The following is an 18678-nucleotide window of genomic DNA, read 5'->3' as shown; positions in this document are numbered from 1 at the left end:
CTACAGTTAATTTTTTTTAAATTGTTCATCGTTCATATACCAGATTAATTATAAAAAAGTAAAGAAAAAATAAATATTGCAAAAAAGTAACACTTTGATCAGAAAAATATTTGTCGAAAAATAACTGGGTGAATTATGTTCTTTTACCCTTGTTAAACACCGTGAATAATATTAGAAAAAAATATCAAATAATATTTATTTTATACCCTTTTCATTCATACATATAGCCAGTGTTTGAAAAACTACTTTAATGTTGAATAGTCCATATGTATGCCATCGTTTGCGCACAGGCTGGAACGGAGTGTGGCAGTATTACTTCAGTGTAACGTGTCGCTTTGAGCTCTGGCGTGAATTTTATTATTCCACTATAACATCAAACCAAAGTAACACGATTTCATGTTTGAAAATCTATGGCAGCATTCATTGCTACAAGAATTTCTTTATGTACAATACCGGTTCAATATTAACTATATGTATATGAATAAAACTTATGAGCCACTCGAAGAAAAACATCAAACGCTAATAATATAGGTAAAGCGAACATTTACCGGCGTCAAATCGAAAAGTTTCACGGTTCGAAAGTTGAAAACAAAACGTTGCCAAGTTTTGTGTAATTGCCTCGCTTGAACTAACAAAACCTTTAAGCAAACGTTCGTTAATAAGTTTTGGCTCTCATTTTACTAATTACGGTTTGAATTTCACTACGTCGTTCAAGCTTTGCATTCAATATGTTTACACTAACAATCATTTTTCGATAACTTATTAACTAACATCAATCTTAATTTAAAATGTCGCATGATAATCAACGCTGTTTTCTTCGTGTCGCGATACGCACCGTAAAAATTGGAAACGAATAAAAAGTGTCAACGCGAACGATATTTTTTTATTGACAGGACATTTTAGGTCTCAACAGACCACTTCCAGCGAATGTCACAGTTGAAAATGGCTCTTTGAGACCGAAATTCACTCTCCAATATTTTATTGCTGTTGGGAAGTGTTTTCTTATTCATTTAAATAAATATTAATATGCAAATGGACGATTTAAAATAGCACGTTGATTTTTTATGTACTATTTTATATGATATTTTTATTTTGACACTTTAGATAAAAAAAATTAGATTCAAATATAGACTATCAATATTTATTATGACTAATAAAAGTAATGCTGATCAAAATGTAAAAAATAATTAAAGAGTCGGGCACGTGTGATTTTGCATGCAAGAACATGCAGATCTTCACTCGTAACTAGGCATACGTGAAAGTCATTCGCTACATTGTTTCGATACAAAATAAAATAAAAGAACTTTTGTTAAAAATTTGCTGACAAACTATATAAATATCATCTATGTAGTTTGATGTTTGTCTTTTAGAAAAAAATAATAAAATCATAGTCTACAAGTCAGTGACATAAATAAAGCACATCTAAACCGAATTTTTCCCATTAGAAAAGATACGATTTTATTGCTTTTGACGTGAATTTTTTACTTCTGAGAAGGGATAATTGTTTTGCGCTCTCCTATTGACCGAAATTCGGTTTGAATATACTTTGATTAGACCTCTTATATTAGAAGTCCATAGTATTATTGGTAAGGATAGCTATTATATTTTTAAAACACAGGGTAATATCGAAATGCAGACAAACTATGGAGCAATGTGTGAGATGCGATGTCTGTTTATATTTATTCTTCCGCTTATTATTCTCTGAGAGATGATTTGGCTTAGTTTGTATTTTGGACTTGACCTAATAAATGTTCTAAAACTATAATTGATTTTTGAACTTTCATTAAGTTAGGTTTGGGTTTGAACAGCAAATGGACGTTTCGCAATCGTCAAATTGAGTTTCAAAGACATTTTAGAGCAGCATATTAGCGCCTGTTAAATTATGTATATTTTCGCTAGTAGAAATATATATCTATTGGTAAAAATGTATTTGGACTTTACTAGTGAAAATATCATATTACCAAAAAATACACATTCCCTGTAACATTTATACATCTGATGTAAATAAATAATGATAAGTTTGTGAAAATATATTATTACATATAGAAAAGTTGAAATCATATAATTTTACTAGCACCTGCTAGATAATTTATATGTTCACTAGTAAAAATATATATCAACTGGGGAAAATGTATTTACTAAAATGACATATTTCAAAGAATATTTTCGGAATTGACTCGAGACTGTTTTTTCTAGATTTTCTTTTTGGAATAACCACATGTATTATTTATTTATTTTGCTGCAATGTAATATTTATTTATTTTGCTGCATTAAATCTAGTTGTCAAATTACCGATTATACTATCGGTCATGTATAATTCAGTTTTTGATGATTTTTAATTATTTCTTTACTTTTTCCTTTTAGGTATTCAATCTGAAAATTCAGATGAAATACCAAAATTTACTGCTACTAATTAACATTTGATGGATATTTCCTCGCATGTCTATTTTTTTAAACGTTTAAAGAGCAATAAAGTCAACAATAATTTGCAAACAAATTTTAACACAAACGGAGCCGCATCAAAAAACTACAATCTGTCCAAATAATATTTATTGAAGGCAATGTTCTGCTATATATTCTTGCTATGATTTTTTCCAGAGTCGAACTTCTCAAGAAAAACGGGTCCCGGATATTTGTTCCCTCTTCATCCTGTACTCTATACACGATATAAATTTAAAGTTAATAAGCTCCATATGAGATTCAAACCCGATTTTTATGTATTAGTCACTGACCTCTACAACTAGTCTAGTCTTCTTCCTGCTGAGTTGTCACTCTTTTTCAGACTCAGATGTGATTTCAAAAAAATTTTTAGTAAGCCAGTTGAAAATAATAGAGTTGCTCTTATTTTAGAAAAATCCATGGTTTGTTTTTTATATCGTTTCTTATATGTTGATAAAATTCATTAGAAACTTGATTATTTAAATGTGACAAAATCATGTTATAAAATTTTAAGAAACTTTGGTTACTGATATACTCATTGAAAAAGATGAACAAAAAAATTTTTTAATAAGCTTTTAGCGAACGATGAACATTAATTTAGATATGTATAGAGCTATAATTTAGTAAATCTACGTAGCACACGTAACCAAGTATCAGCAGCTGCCTTTGGTATATTTTAAAATGGCTGTTTAAATTTCTATTAGTTTCTTTAAACTACTGCTGAAATTCATAGCTAACTTTTTATAATAGTAGTGCTATTGAAATAAAACTTATAGTTAAATGCTATCGATAATTAAAAGCACTGGAATGTCATCCGTTGTCCCTGGTGTACTTATTCAAAAAACAAAAATAAAATGCTTTGTATGGACGATTGATATAAATAATAGCAATGTTATCGAAAACTATGCGCGCGTTTCATACGGAATTCTTCAAAGATACGAGATTTTTATGATATTGAAAATAAGAAAATGGACAAATAGGTATTTTTAAGAACGTTTGAGTCAATTACTTCTTTCGTTTTTTTATACATGCATGATATTCTCTATGAGCCGAAGAAACTCATTAGGTTTTACATTATTAGTAGCTCGATTTTAATTAATCATTATTATATTCATCTGTAAGATTAAGAAAATCGCTAAAAATCTTATCTGTAATAATCGATTGGAATTATATTTATATAAAAATCACTAACTTCGATATCCTAAACACGCTAGAAATTAAAAAATATAAGTTCCATATGGGAATCGAACCAATGTTGTTTGTAATGGTCAGCAACTTTACCATTGGTCTATCGTGCTAATTATTATTTCAAAATAAAATGCTTTTAAATACGCATGAGATTAAAATATTAAAAATAATAAAAAATGTTTTCTTTACTTTTTCGAGGCACGGTACAATATTTTCATTGATAACGTGTTTTTTATGTTTAAAATTGTTTTTTTTGTGAATGGAATGGTAAATTCGAAAATAATCGCGGCTTAAAAGACTGTCATCGAGTGCTTACAAGGCTTATAAAAAAGGGCAAATGAAATTCGGCAATTCTCTGATAACCTAATAACATTTATAAAGCTTCGATTTTTGCGGAATAAAAAATCTATAAAATACGCAAAATATGCGATTCTATCAAGTGGCCGACGCAGCGCTATAAAAAGGCGCGCGGGAATATTTTCACCGTTTCAGATTTGGACCCTCGTCCGCCCGGGGTGGGAAAGTTTGCGGGGCATAAATTGGGCGAGGGTCAAATTTTAAAACGAGATCGATCCCTTGATCGCCGGACCGGCCAGAATATCTTTATCGAATAAAAGAACAAAGGGCTGGTGCGCTTTCCCACCCTAGCGCCATCTTGCGGATTTATGTGATACCCGGGATTTTCTTTTAACTCGGAAAACCCTAATAAAGTTTCAAAGCTTTCCCTCTATAGCTTCGCAAATAAACGTGGGGGTTCGCGCCACAGCGGCCGAAAATAAAGGGAATGTGTTACATAAAATAAAAGCAGATTTTTTGAAAAACCATGTCAACCTTTTTCGCTTATATTCCCTTTGTTTGCTCGTTGTTGCTGCTTTGCCCCGCTTTTGTTCATTACGCGTGAATATTTGTTTTCGAGGCTTTTCGCGACATTATTGACACGTTGTCGAATAAGCTTTCGCTCTTCGGCTAATTCGCCCACTAGATTTGCGACAACGCTCTCGGCTAATAACGCGAAGCGAATTACATCTGTAGCGAATAGACTTTCGAGTTCTGAGAATTTTGTCGAGCGTAAAAGTTATTCGATGGCTTAACCGGCGCATACTGAAACAAAATCTATATAGAAAGTGTCGAATTAAAAATATTATAAGTGCTAGTAAGAATGAAGGCGATTTTTTTCCCTTAAATGCCAAAACTACCGTTTTTCACTTTACATTATGGCTCACGTAACGTAGTAGTTTCTCAGGCAGTATGTGTTTAAAATAGTCGTTTGACCCTTTTGCAACTACTATCCTTACCTTATTGGGCTATCGCTCCAGTATAGTGCGCGCACTGATGCCAGGACGACCTCCTACCTGAACTGTCATGGTCGAGTAAGCCTGCGGGGAAACTATTGATGCTTTCCAACATTTTAATTAATTTATGTATACATATGGATATGATAAATTAAAGGTGGAAGAGAAATGACTGGTAGCGATTCGTATTTATGTGAAATGTTCATATTTTTCTGAACAATTAACTTTTAATAAGTAACAAAGTTGTCAGTGATAAACTTATAAGATGTCAGATTATAAATTTAACATAAGACTCTTTTGCTTTTTAAAAGATTAGTTGTTTATTTTATAAATTGCGTCAAATGTTATAAATTAAAAAAAAAACATCAATGTTATTATAATTAAATTAATTAAAAAACTGTTTTATGCCATTGTTCACAATTTATACATTTATTTTAGACGAACGACGATATATCGTTGTTTAGCATCCAAATTAGAGATAAAACTAACTTTATCGCATTTATTTTATTTAAAGAAAACAATCGAGATTACACCTAGCAGTGTCATAAGAAACACAAAACTACATAGATTAATGCCGATAACGTGACCGAATATTGGCTTATGATTGACTTTTATTATATGGCTGGATTACATATCCACCAATGGCGTGCAGTCCATACATGCGGTAGATGCAGCGCATGCCTTGGGATTGTAATACGATTCTAAAAATTAAATATTTTTTTCATTTATTAATTTTTTAATTTACGTAATTATGAAACGCAAATGCTCAGAAAATCGGGCGGGCGTAGCCGATACGCGTGCGCCATGCTCGTCGCGAGTGGAATTTGTCGCGCATGCGCACTCGTACTTTAGCCGTTACACCCGATCGTATTTAATATCGCTCGCCATCAACGTTGATGCGGTTAACATTTTGAATCTGTCTATTTCTTCGGCAATTTTTTTAATCTTTTTCAATTTAATATTGACTGTCTGAATTATTATTTTTCATTTATTTTTAGTGTACTCTAGTTTAGTGGAAGTATATGAAAAAATTAAGTGGATTTATGGATGTGCTCATTTAGAAAAATTATTTTTTTGGCCATGTTTATTAATTTCTCAAAAGGTGAATGTCTGGAATAAATTTGGATATAATGATTTAAGCAATTTTAGTCAAGCTCGTAAAAGGCACGAATGCTCTCAACCACGCATATGTGCTACTATACAATTAAAAATATTTGATAAAGAAAATCTTATCGAAGATTTTTTTAGTGCTTATTTTAAGGCAAATGTTGAATTATATAATAAGGAAGCTACTTGCTTTTTATCTAAGCAAGAACTTTCTTTTCGAGGACATTCTGAAAATAATAATACCGTGAATGAAGGCAACTATGTTGAATTATTGTATTTTCCAAACGAATCAGACATTATTAAAAAAAAAGTGAGAATAGATTGTCAGCTCTTGCATAAATATCAATCGAAAAAAACTTTTAGACAAATTAAAGAAAGACAATATATTATATGATGCGGTTATTGCTGACTTTTGTAAGAAGGAGCGTCGAATAAAATTAATTTTCAAAAAATAGATACATAATGTTTATAAAATAAAGAAAACAAATTTAAAAATATAGTTTTTATTCTCCCCCCCCCCCCGCATTATTACCGCATTTCAAAGTCACCGCACGCAACTGATATCCACATACCCACATTTTAATTAACGTATAATTAAAAAATGTTTTTTTTTAATAGCATAGTAATCTGTTGAATTTTAAATACCAGTAAAAAATCATATATTTTAGGAAAAAAAACATAAAAATTGCGTATACTTATTGTAGTACATACCATACTTATAAATAAAGTCGTTAATGTCTGTTAATGATAATAATTATTTTAATTTAAATATTTTTGTCACAACCCATATATTATATTTGAGAAACGCTGCCCTACATGTTTACTTTTGTGTTCCACAACGCCATCAAAATCGAAAATCAAATTTCATTACGCTTAAGTGTCGATGGCATTTCCCATGTCGTCACTTCCGATAATTGGAACGTTATTTTGCCCTACTGACCCAATAACGTTAACGTTAACGAGGGAGCTCCTTTGATAGATACCCGACGCATAAATATATTATATTACAATTTGGAGCCCCGTTAAAATTAAGATAATTTACCATTAACACCAATTTATCGATTACCTAAATGAAAAATAATTACTTAATTTTGCGGGATATCACATTTACAATATCGTTCGAATATTATTGGACCACTAGGTACTTTACTACGAATAAGAATTTATTTAACTTTTTAGATTTTTATTAAATAAAAGCACACGCACGAACATACCAAGTTCCAAGGCTCGTTTATAACAAGAACAATCTTACTATGTAGTATATCACGTTCTAGATGGCATGGCTCACATCAGTGGCATAGCTAGAGTATGTGCCACCCAGGGCGCTCCTTAAAATTGCCGCCCCCCCTCACAAGGTCATAAAATCTTCATTTCTTAATTGGTTATTATTAACCTCTTGTTATTCGTAGATTTATATATGTTGTAGTAAATTCAGAGTTAAGAACCACACTAGACGTTCCCATCGCGAATATGCCGCCCCCAAGCAAGTGCCGCCCGGGGCGGCCCCCCATAGCTACGCCACTGGCTCACATGGTTCCTTTTGAACTCAATCATTGCATTGGTCAAACGATCGGCAATAGGAAGAACAAAAGTCTTGAAATACGACGTAGTAAACTCAATTTAGATTAGGAACTTTCACATGTCAGAATTTGATTGATCACTTTGCTTCTGACTTGGAACAAACGAGAGTTTAACCGAACGCGCACCAAGTGGAGCTACGCCAAGTATCGACCAAGACGGCCCTTAAAAATACCAAGAAAGCAGTCGCTTTCTACTTTATGTCCTAATCTTTCTATAGAAGACACCGGATCTAAGAGCTAAATCAAATCTTTTAGACAACTTATAGAAAAAGTGACGCAGACGCGTACCGCAAATATATTTAGTAAACCTTCACAGCCCAATTATTAATTTTAATTGTATAACTAACACGCTGGTTTGAAATACGCATTCGCCATGAAGATGAGGGATACCCTCAGATACCTGCAGCATATATATAAACAATTTTGAAAGATTTGGAACGCTCTGATCTAGTGCAAAATATGAACTAGCATAGAGTCAAATATTAAATATAGTATGTAGAAAAAAAAAATGAATAATAAATTTATTATACAAAAAATATCTATCAAGGATCGGGTTGATTATAACCAAACAATTGTTTGGTCAACTTTCGGTGTTTCCGACAAGTGAAACTTTTCGCTTCAGGTGAAGAGCAAACACATCAAACATTTTCCATTGAGTTATCTCGTGTTCGATAATCGAATGAAACTTTGTTTGGCAGACACGCCCGCGCCCATTAACGTAAATCTTTTATTTCGTTTTCAATTGTAGAAGAGGCAGACGAAAAATAAAATGAGAAGCGAAAACCGAGAGGAGTGCACACGAAAAAAACACTCGTGCCAAGTCGCTTATCCATCATAAATCACGTTACAATATTTTCCCGATCTTTGTTTTCTTATCACGGTCGCCCCCCAAAAACACACACACACAAGTGAGTCCCCGGCAGGGGGCGTAAGCCCTGCGAGGCTGTGAAAACTGGGCCCATATTGAAAAATATTCTCGTAAATCGTTTTGTGCTTTGTTTTCGCATAAAACTCGCATAATACACGAATATCTGAGGCGTGTATGAAAAGTGGGCTAGTTTCCTATAAAAATGCCTGTACGAACGCAAACGTTTCACCGTTTTATCGTGTGCCGTTTTTCACGGTTATAAGTGTGATTTTTCAATGAAATGTGTATACAGAGTAGCACAAAACACTATTTTGTACAAACATATATAACCTTAGTAGTAGAACGATTTTATTCAGATTACAGCTACAGATACAGCTTTATTCAGATTAAAAAAAAACATCTAAGAAATACGACTCTATTGTATTATGTATCTGGTACTGCGATTGCGTTTAAAATGGCTTTGTCAACTCCTAATCACGACAAGTGCAAGATTCGTTTAATGATCCGTTTCTTTTGTGCGTTTAATGACATGCAAAATAGTGTTCAGAGTTTAAAAATATACAAAAGTAACGTTGACTATGAAGGAAGTGTCTAATATTTGCCTTTAATAAACAATATAAACACTCTTAATTTTTCAAGAAATAGTAAATATAGTTATCTTAAACTGAAGGGGCAGAATATGTGTAAGGCAACTTAGAATTAACGTTTATTTTTTTAGTTATTATCTGTTATTATTATTTGTTTAATAGAAATCTAACTTTTATGATCTAGTGTATCATGAAAAAATATTTTAAACAATTCATTCATATAGATATATTATTATTTATTATTTATTTATTAAAATTATAACCATCGTGACCTGACAAGCAAACCCAATGCGTCACGATAGTCAAAAGTACAAATACATCATAATACATACAAATATAAACAAGACAAAACAACAGACACAAATCACCTCAACATGTGTGCATTGTCCCATACGAACTGAACCAAAACTCCATATGTGCAAGAGAAAATGTCAATATTTCTATGGACAGAATTGAGCAGATGAATAGCCTTGGCCAGAGAAGAGTTGGCAAGTGCTCCAGTTCTAGACTTTACAGGCAAGAATAGTGGACGCGACCGAGAACTATAACCACCTTCAGGAGCCCACATTTGAAGCTGCTCGAGCACTGAAGGATTGTCTACGATGCCCTTGAGCAATTTCCAGAAGTGTTTAATTACAAAAACACTTCTGCGAGTCGACAAAGAAATGTATCCCAGGGCTCCCAAAATAAAAGCACTGGGAAACAAGAACGGATAATACCCATATTCCTTCAAGTATAAATATCGAAGAAATTTACGTTGTACTTTTTCCAGCTTCAATTCATTACATTGATTCATTACGCCTGGGATCCAAATGATGGAGCTAGTTTCTAGTATGCTGCGGACTAGAGTATCATAAAGAGTGCGCAATACTAAAGTATTCCTGAAGTAACGCGCATTTCTCAAGATAAAACCGAGCATTTTTAAGGATTTGCTATGAGTCTCTGCAATGTGCTGGCTAAATTTCCAACGTTCTTCGAAAGTCACTCCTAAATCGTTAGTTGAAGAAAACCTTTCCAGAAAATATCCGCCTAGATGGTATGAATATTTTGCCGGCGTTAACGACCTTGAAAATGAAATTGTGTGACATTTCTTTACACTGAAAGGCAATTGGTTACAGCAAGCCCATTTCCATATAGAGTTGAGATCCTCCTGTATGCATTTTCTTGTAAATTTTCAAGTCATCTGCATATAATAAAAAATCGAATGCATTTTCTTCTAAATTTTCAAGTCATCTGCATATAATAAAAAATACATACGTTAGGCACTCACATGCTAACATATCACATTTAAACAAATCAATTCTTATTATAAATACTAAAAACTATTAAAATATTAATACTTAACAGAAATAATAGTGGTGCACATTTAAAAATGTGTAACTCACATAATCTGCCAAAAACATCCTTGTGTTTGTTATATCTGTTAAAAATCTAGATAGCAAAAATCTAGATATGTGCCTTTATTTTCTAGTCCATACAACGTTAATATTTATATTATTGAATCAATTTAATTTGTAATACTATAATATCTCCTTCTATATCTTTAAGTACCGTACTGTAATTCCATGTTCTAGTGTTACAGTTTTAATGATATCTGTTTAGGTTGTATCGCTGTATACGTGTCAAAGATGCCAATACATAACAGTGTAAGGTTTCCAGACGGAACGTTAACGAGTAGCACAAGCAGTATGCAATTATTAATATTAGTATGATAAATCAGTGATATACATACGTCTGTAACTAATATCTGTAAGTCCTGTGTTGCTTAGCTTTTTTTCAATTTATATCGTGCTGTGAAATATGAATCAGTGATCAATATATAATCATAACTTTGATCGATCATCACAGATTAGGTTTTCCGAGATTTTTCTAATTTTTTTATTTGATTTTATTGCCTTTGTCGTGAATTTTTGACTTCTGAGAAGTGATAATTGTTTTTGCGCCCTCCTATTGATCAAAATTCGATTTGAATACACTTTAACCAATACTCTCACATCAGAAATCCGTATTAATATCGATATGGATTGCTATCATATTTTTAAAACATAGTATCCAAGTGCAGACAAACTATGTCAGTACTTCCGCTTATTCTTCCCTGAGAGATGATTGGCTTAATTTGTATTTTGAACCTGATCTAATGAAAGTTCTAAGACTATAATTACGTTAGATTTGGGCTTGAACAGCAAATGAACGTTTCGCAACTGTCAAATTAAGTTCCATAGACATTTTAGAGCAGCATATAATTTTACTAGCGCATCAGTTAAATTATATTTTCGCTAGTAGACATATATATCTACTGGTAAAATTGTATTTTAACTTCACTAGTGAAAATATAACTTCACTGAAAAATAAATAATAATTAGTAGATAAATGTATATATTACTAAATCATATAATTTACTAGCATCTGCCAGATAAATTATATTTTTGTCAGTAAAAATATATATCTACCGGTGATAATGTATTTCTATATAATTTCACTGATTCACTTAAATGGCATATTTTAAGAAATATTTGTGGGATTGCTTTGCGACTGTTTTTTAAAAATTTTGGTTTAAAATTTGAGGCGTTATTGTAGCCTTTTACTAGAGTGGGAGGGGGTGGCAAATGTTGGCCAGTCAGTGGTCGTTTTTTTAATATTGCAATTTCATTAAGATTTATAGTATTTTATTAAATAACATGCATTTTTCTGGCCAAATTTAGGGGGGCAAATATCCTTTCTCCCACCCTAAATGGTCATTAAACAAACAATATTTATATCATGAAATATTTCAATTAAATAAAAACAATTAATAATTCTAGATGACAATTTAAATGAGTAATATATAAAATAATTTTGTTTTTGCATTATTGTTGGACAGATTAAGTACGCGCGAGCAAGCATTGGTCAGAGCAGTGAGCACCCCATAAATAACTCTCTGCAACGAATCCTTTTCTAAGGAAAAAATTCGAAGATTTACTTTACATAAATGTTTTATAGAACAAAGCATTTATTTAAATGCACATATCTCTTAAAATAATTCCCTGTTAAATCGCACCCTTAATTGTATAAGCAAGTATTCGACTTGTTTTATAACAAATGTGAAAATTTAGCATATTGATTAAAAAAAATATGCTGCCAAAATTATTATTACAATATAATTTTCATTGTGATTTTTTTCTGTAAACTCATTCTCTTTCAGACGCACATTTGCGAGATTAAAAATATGAAGAGTAATGAATGTTTGAGAGAAAATTATAGTTACTTCGTAGAATTTAATCATTGTATTGTGTGTTTTATTCAAATACTATCTATATATGATACGTTTTATATTATATAATCTTAAATTTTATATGCGCTTTTTATAATTGCAAATATTTAAAAAAATATAAATTAAATAGAAATAATTTTACGTAATATAAACATTATAAACCACGTATAAGTAGATTGATCAATGTGTAATCGACGTTATTCGTATTAAAAATATCTTAATTAGTGTGAAATGTCGTCCATTCAGAAAGTCTAGAGCTTGATTACAATACCTTAGTAAATATATAATAATAATAATATATGCTTCATTAAAATATTTATAGTATTTCTAACCGTTCTTATCATATTTCCTTTTTATTTCAGACTGTCTACATCTTCAATTGTACAGAGACTCAAAAGATCGTTACAAAAAGGGTCAGACAAAGGCTTCTTTATCTCTCCAGCACTTCCTAGGCTTTGAGTCTGGCTTCACGTTGGACAAAGAATCCAACACCATAGCGATAATTTGCCAAGACGTTATAGTCGTGCTGGCGTTCGACACCAGGGAGAGACTGATACAATGGCAGGTGAAAATATCGAATAACCTGGGCGAGGGACAACAATACCTCGTGCTGATATCTTCCGCTCCTGCCAAGACCAAGGTGTCCACCGGCCCCGCTAAACTCCACATACAAGATCATAGATTTTGCCTGACGGCCGGAGTGCCTCCTAGATTGATTGGCATTTGGGAAATTGTCTCCTTGAGGTGCGTATTTGCTTTATTTTAAAATTAAGTTAAAATCAATATGTGTTTATGTATGTGTGCGCACTTTCAGGCGGTACGGTGTGGTCGAAGGGAGATTTTGCTTCGAAGGAGGGTCAAGATGCGGAAAGGGCGAAGGATTACACGTTCTTATCACCGATCAAGGCGAAGAAATAACGCAAACCTTCACGTTAGCCTCTCAGGGAAAGCTATCGACAAAAAAACGACTGCTCCCCAGAAAGCTGTCTAGTAAATACCTTCTACCTACATCTCATAAATCAATATTCAAGTATTCGAGATTAAATTGTGTTTTTATTCTTTTGCAGTAGTAGATAGTCCTAAAAAGCAGATGACGTTTAGACCGGAAACTAGACTGTCCGATTTGACCTCAATGGAAACCATACATACATGCGCCGAAATGAATAGAAGCATATATGGGGACGAAAATTGTTGCGTGCATAACGCAGATGATTTGCCATGTGGTGCCATTTCGCCATATTGGCCATCGGTCGAATCGCAAACCTGTCAACACGGAGATATTGATAGCAATTATGGTTGTGGTGACACGGCATCGGTTAGTGAAATGCAGGACGCTGTACATAATGAGACCTGGGCGGGCGGAGGCGGCATGGTCACTCTGGAACGCTGCATGAGCTGTATTAGTAAATTAGGTGCCATGTCAAGATCTTCGACAGTGACGGCCGCGATGACTCCTTGCGCAAGCTCCCACTTTCATCCGGCGTGGACGATGGAGAGTCTGAAAGAAAAGGACAGAAACTCCATATCTTCGAGGAACAGCTCGAGCGGCGGCAGCACCGAATACTCGATACCAAAATTTGTAAATAACCCTTCAAACCAGGACATGATTACCACTCCGTCGTCTCCGACCAGATCGCAGATAAACTATTCAACCAAAAAATCCAACGACCTACCCCCTAATTGCAAATGCCCAAACTGTCCGCCAGCTAGACCGCCAAAAGTGTTACCACTAGGAAATTCGAACTTCAATACACTATGCAATAAAACAAGCAAACCTCCGATGCCTCTACCAATGGAGCAAACTATATGCTCTTGTCAATTCAAAACACAAAATGATAGCAATCCAAAAGTTGGACCATACGAAAATTACGATGTTCCTAAACTACATTTTCCAGAGGTGAGTATTCGTCATTCAATTAAATAGCACCATACAACAATATTGCACCATTTGTCATAAAAATTAGATATATTAAACTAATTGATTTTGCTTTTCAATTACATTGTTAGGTTTTAAGTTTTAAGTTCAAATTTGTAAAGATTTTTTTTTTAAAGAAATCAAAAACAAAATTTGTGTAGTACTTTTTATTTAAAATAAATATTAAAAACTTTTAAAAAATTAGTTTTTTGCTATGAATCGTGTTTTGATATAGTCGATTTCACTTTTTACAGCTACTATAAAATTATGTTATAGAAATAAGAATAAATATTTTATTTTTGCTGTTTCTAATTTCCGTAGTAAATATTTCTGCGGCTAAGAATAGTCGCTCGTTTTTCGTTGATGTTGGCTTAATTGTGAGCAAAGCTTTAAATTGTAGGTTTTCCGCTGCGGAAATTAAGTTTATATGTATATTTCGTTGATCAAGTTTTTTTAATTGAGAAATTTTCTGGTGGTCTATTTGTTGTATATTTAGTTCTTATTCGATTGAAATCATAATTAATATTATCTTTAGTAATTATTTCTGTATATCTTAATTTAAAATATCGTTTTAATAAATCTTCCTCATTTCTCATATATTTTTGGAGCCACTTAAAAAATAGTTTTTGGGCTTTTTAAAAAAATGTATTAAACCAATAAGATGCTCATTTATTTTTTCTTCAATTTTGATTTTAGCGCTGCAAGCATTTCTAATTATAAAGTTATATTCTTTTCAAAAATCAGAAACTCTCGAGTCTCGGGTTAATTTTTTTGAAAGTCCCGAGACATGAGACGGCACAAAAGCAGCGAATTATTAAGAATAAATTCCCGAAAATTAGTAGTAATTTTTATATCAAAAATAAATACTTTCTATTTTGTATCATGATGCAACAAAAAAATATTTAAAAAATTGAAAAATAAAATCGATTATATCTAAAAAATAGGACCAATCAGAAAAAACTTTGAAACAGAAATATTGTTGTATAGTCCGTCCAAGATGTTAGCACTCATCATCGTTGTGTTGGAAATAAGGGTGCGTGTACGCATGCATGCATACATATACAGTTTTCCGCGAATATGTTTACACTGACAGGAGAACGTTACCAATACTAAATCAGGGCTGTTTTAATAGTAGGGTGACCATACGCTGGAAATTGAATTAAAAATTTTAATGTGTTATATTTTTATTATAAATTATTGTCATGTTGTGTAATTTTGTAATCAATGAAACAATTCCTGTAATATTCTATTGTTATTTTTTTAGATATTATATTAAACAGATATTCAACCTGGAGAGTGATTCCAAAACTACTATCATGTTTTTGAGTTAAATATGTATATAAATAAACAAAATAAGTAAGAAAGTGATATTTTACACTTTCCTCGACCAATTAAATTAAAAAAGTAAAAATTAATTGCACATGGTCACCCTATTATTTTTTCTCACCAATACTGTGACGATGAGCGTTCATATCTTGGACGGACTATACATTCATATTAAATTATTTTCTTAATTAATTATAATTATTTATTTCAGGAAATAAAAACGATGACTAAGACCGAGTCGAGCACATTAGGAGAATATTATGACACGCCAAAGAAGATCAAAGAATGTTTAGCCATGGAAAACATATTCCAATTAACTAAAAGCACGGCACCAGGAGTGATGACTCTCCAAAAACCATGCGGATGCATACTAAAACTCGGAAGGAAAACTGTAGAGCCTACCATTATCGATTGCAATGAAGTTCGCCCACCTGATTGTCCTTGTCAACGAATCACAAGTTGGGCCAATAACCTAATATCTTTACCTTACTGTCGAAAGCCAACTCAAGGCGATCTAACACAAAACAATACCAACAACGAATCCAACAAAGGTGATTTGGCACTATACGCTACAATAGATATATCAAAGAAAACAAATAGAAAACCCAACTCGGTTACCTCGTGCTCTTGTAAATCTGACGATCAGAAGATTAACGACAGTGCGTCAGATACATCATCCAACTACGTCAACATCGATCCATCAGCATTATTACCAGAGGACATTTCAAACAATCCCGGCTTGGTGAACTACGCTAACTTGGACTTCGCTCAATCCTTAGAATATTACGAAAATGCCAAAGATATGCTTAAAAAAGTGGGTATAACTCAAGACGAACTCGAAGCGTTGAAGACCAGTCTGACAACAATGTCGAAAGCCTTAAATAAAATTAAACCATTGTGCACTAAGTGTGGACATCACCAAAACGATAAATCAGACTCGTGTCATTCCAAAAATGATGATTATTTAATGATGGAGCCGGCTTCTTCGTCCCAAGCTAAGACTCCGTGTGAAAATCATAGTAAAGGCCAAAAGAACGTATCAGGCTACACGCCGATGTCTCCTGCTTCCAACGTGAACAATGCAGCGAATAAAGGAACGTTGAAGAATAGAGTGAACCGATTAGTTGTCGAGAAATCTGCTAGTAATCCAACGTTATTCGGCCCTCCCGTTGACAGACATAAAAAGAGATCTGAATCAGAAATGAGAATTCCAGGCTCAGCCATGATCATGATGCTCAACTCCCCCAACAGTCCTTACACTAGAAAGCAAATCATGGATTCCACTGACAGTATTGAATTGATCAAAAACAGGAAGAGGTCAAGCTCTGCAGATTCTTCGAGATACTTGGAAGATCTGAAAGAATTCGATAGCATCGGCAGCAGATCGACTTCTTCCTCCTTAGAGACATTGAGGAACATATCGATCGATAATCGAAGATCTTCTTCGCCGTGTATTCACCAAGAAGTGGAGCAATGCGTGGATCGAAAGTGCTGTTTGGAGATTCAATACGAAGTGAAATCGATGGATACTGATGGAGACACGACACCGAACGGTGTTCCCGTTTTAAGGAAAAAGGTAAAGGAGACGTCTCACATTAGAAGATCTTCTAGTGTGCCGTGTAAATCAGGACCCAATAGAGACTCTTCCAGTTCGAACGATTCGGGCGTTTCGACTTGCTCTTTGAAGCACCACGCAGCAGATTTTACAGAGTTTGAACTACCGTTGACTACTTCGATGTCCAGCAGGAGACACAATCTTGCATTAGCCCAGAGACAAGCCAAAGGATCACATCCGAATTGCATCCATTCTTCACTACCGAGAAAGTCGAAATCTTCTGATCCACTGAGAGATTTGACTTTCCAGTTCCAAAAGATTATCATACCTGCTAAGTCGTCTTCTGCTGAAGCTGAAGTACCAGTTTGCCCTCCTAAAGTCACTAAAGGTATTTTGATCATAAAAATGTCTAATAAAAAATCAGTTTTATTTATTTCTTTTTATTAAATTTTAGGGGTTGTGGATTCTCATAGCTCTAGCAGTGGAGCATCAGATATGTCTGATTATATAGAAACACTATCCATGTCGTCTCACAGTTCATCTGATACTCCGGAAACGCTCAGGTATTTCTTTAAATTTACAATAAAAGTATATTATAAAGGGAATTGATCTGAAGCACTACTTGCTTTTATTAACTTTTTAATCCACCTATATTATATGAGGGAGAGGCAAATAAAAACTTAATGTGATAAAAATGCAGCAGTATTACATATAGTTAAAAGAAGTGACAGTACGAATCAGGCATGCAACGCAAAGACACAGTAGTAGCTCAAAATAGTCTCCTCGTCTACAACATGCACCATTATTATTTTTATCAATAGTAAATCCCATTTAAATTCATCAACAAAATTCAGTATAATGATGCATGTCTGTCACTGCAGCAAGTATACAAATGGACCAGCAAGTTACTTGTTCAATAAACTACGGGGATTTAAAATATTTAGTATTTTCATTTGCCTCACAGTGTAATAACACCCTACTCCTTGTTAATGATTTTTTTATATTGCAGAATGAACAGACAAGCTACTAACACTTTAAGGCCAAGATCCGGTAAAGAATATCACAGCATCGATCAGACTATGCTTTCTGCTCATCCTACAGATGCACGAATTTCGGGATGGATATAAATTTGATATTTGACAAGCAAAGCGATATTATTTTTCATATTGTAAAAATAAATGTGTTGCAATATTGTAATCAAAGAATGTTAGTATCTATTTCCTACGACCAAAACATTGCTTTTTGGTTGGTAAAAGTAAGAGAGAAAAAATTGTAAATACATGAAGTGTTGTGATGAATAATAAATTTAATATTTATAATTATTATAATATAATTTTATATATTAACACTTATATTGTATATTTTAAAAAGTATTTAATAATTTTACATTATACTTCTCTAGTCAAATATTAATGAAGTTACTTATCCGATTTTTTATGAGTTACCTAATATTACATATTAAATATGCAATACAAAAGACCAAAGATATTTATTGATTATTATAATTTATTTGTTGTTTTCTTTATTGATATTAAATTTAATATTCTATAACATTTTTCTTTGTTAACATA

The 18678-nt window shown here is 32.9% G+C and overlaps 1 protein-coding gene across 1 annotated transcript in view; it reads left to right on the top strand.

Annotated features, from left to right (window-relative positions):
• LOC148227265 (uncharacterized) overlaps window positions 1-18362 on the top strand; it is a 231942-nt gene extending 213580 nt beyond the window's left edge. Inside the window, exons 2-7 of the mRNA XM_088202883.1 lie at window positions 12674-13055; window positions 13126-13301; window positions 13379-14208; window positions 15764-17495; window positions 17562-17670; window positions 18117-18362. Coding sequence (XP_088059009.1) covers window positions 12674-13055; window positions 13126-13301; window positions 13379-14208; window positions 15764-17495; window positions 17562-17670; window positions 18117-18234 — 3347 coding nt within the window. The 3' untranslated portion in view covers window positions 18235-18362. The remainder of the gene's footprint in view (window positions 1-12673; window positions 13056-13125; window positions 13302-13378; window positions 14209-15763; window positions 17496-17561; window positions 17671-18116) is intronic.
• The last annotated feature ends 316 nt before the right edge of the window (window positions 18363-18678 follow it).

The sequence above is a fragment of the Plectrocnemia conspersa genome, unplaced genomic scaffold (genome assembly GCF_051122295.1).
Source record: "Plectrocnemia conspersa isolate PC_06_02 unplaced genomic scaffold, ASM5112229v1 ptg000013l, whole genome shotgun sequence".
NCBI classification, from domain to species: Eukaryota; Metazoa; Arthropoda; class Insecta; order Trichoptera; family Polycentropodidae; genus Plectrocnemia; species Plectrocnemia conspersa.
Note: the sequence above shows the minus strand (reverse complement) of the source record. Positions and strands in the feature narration are given on the sequence as shown.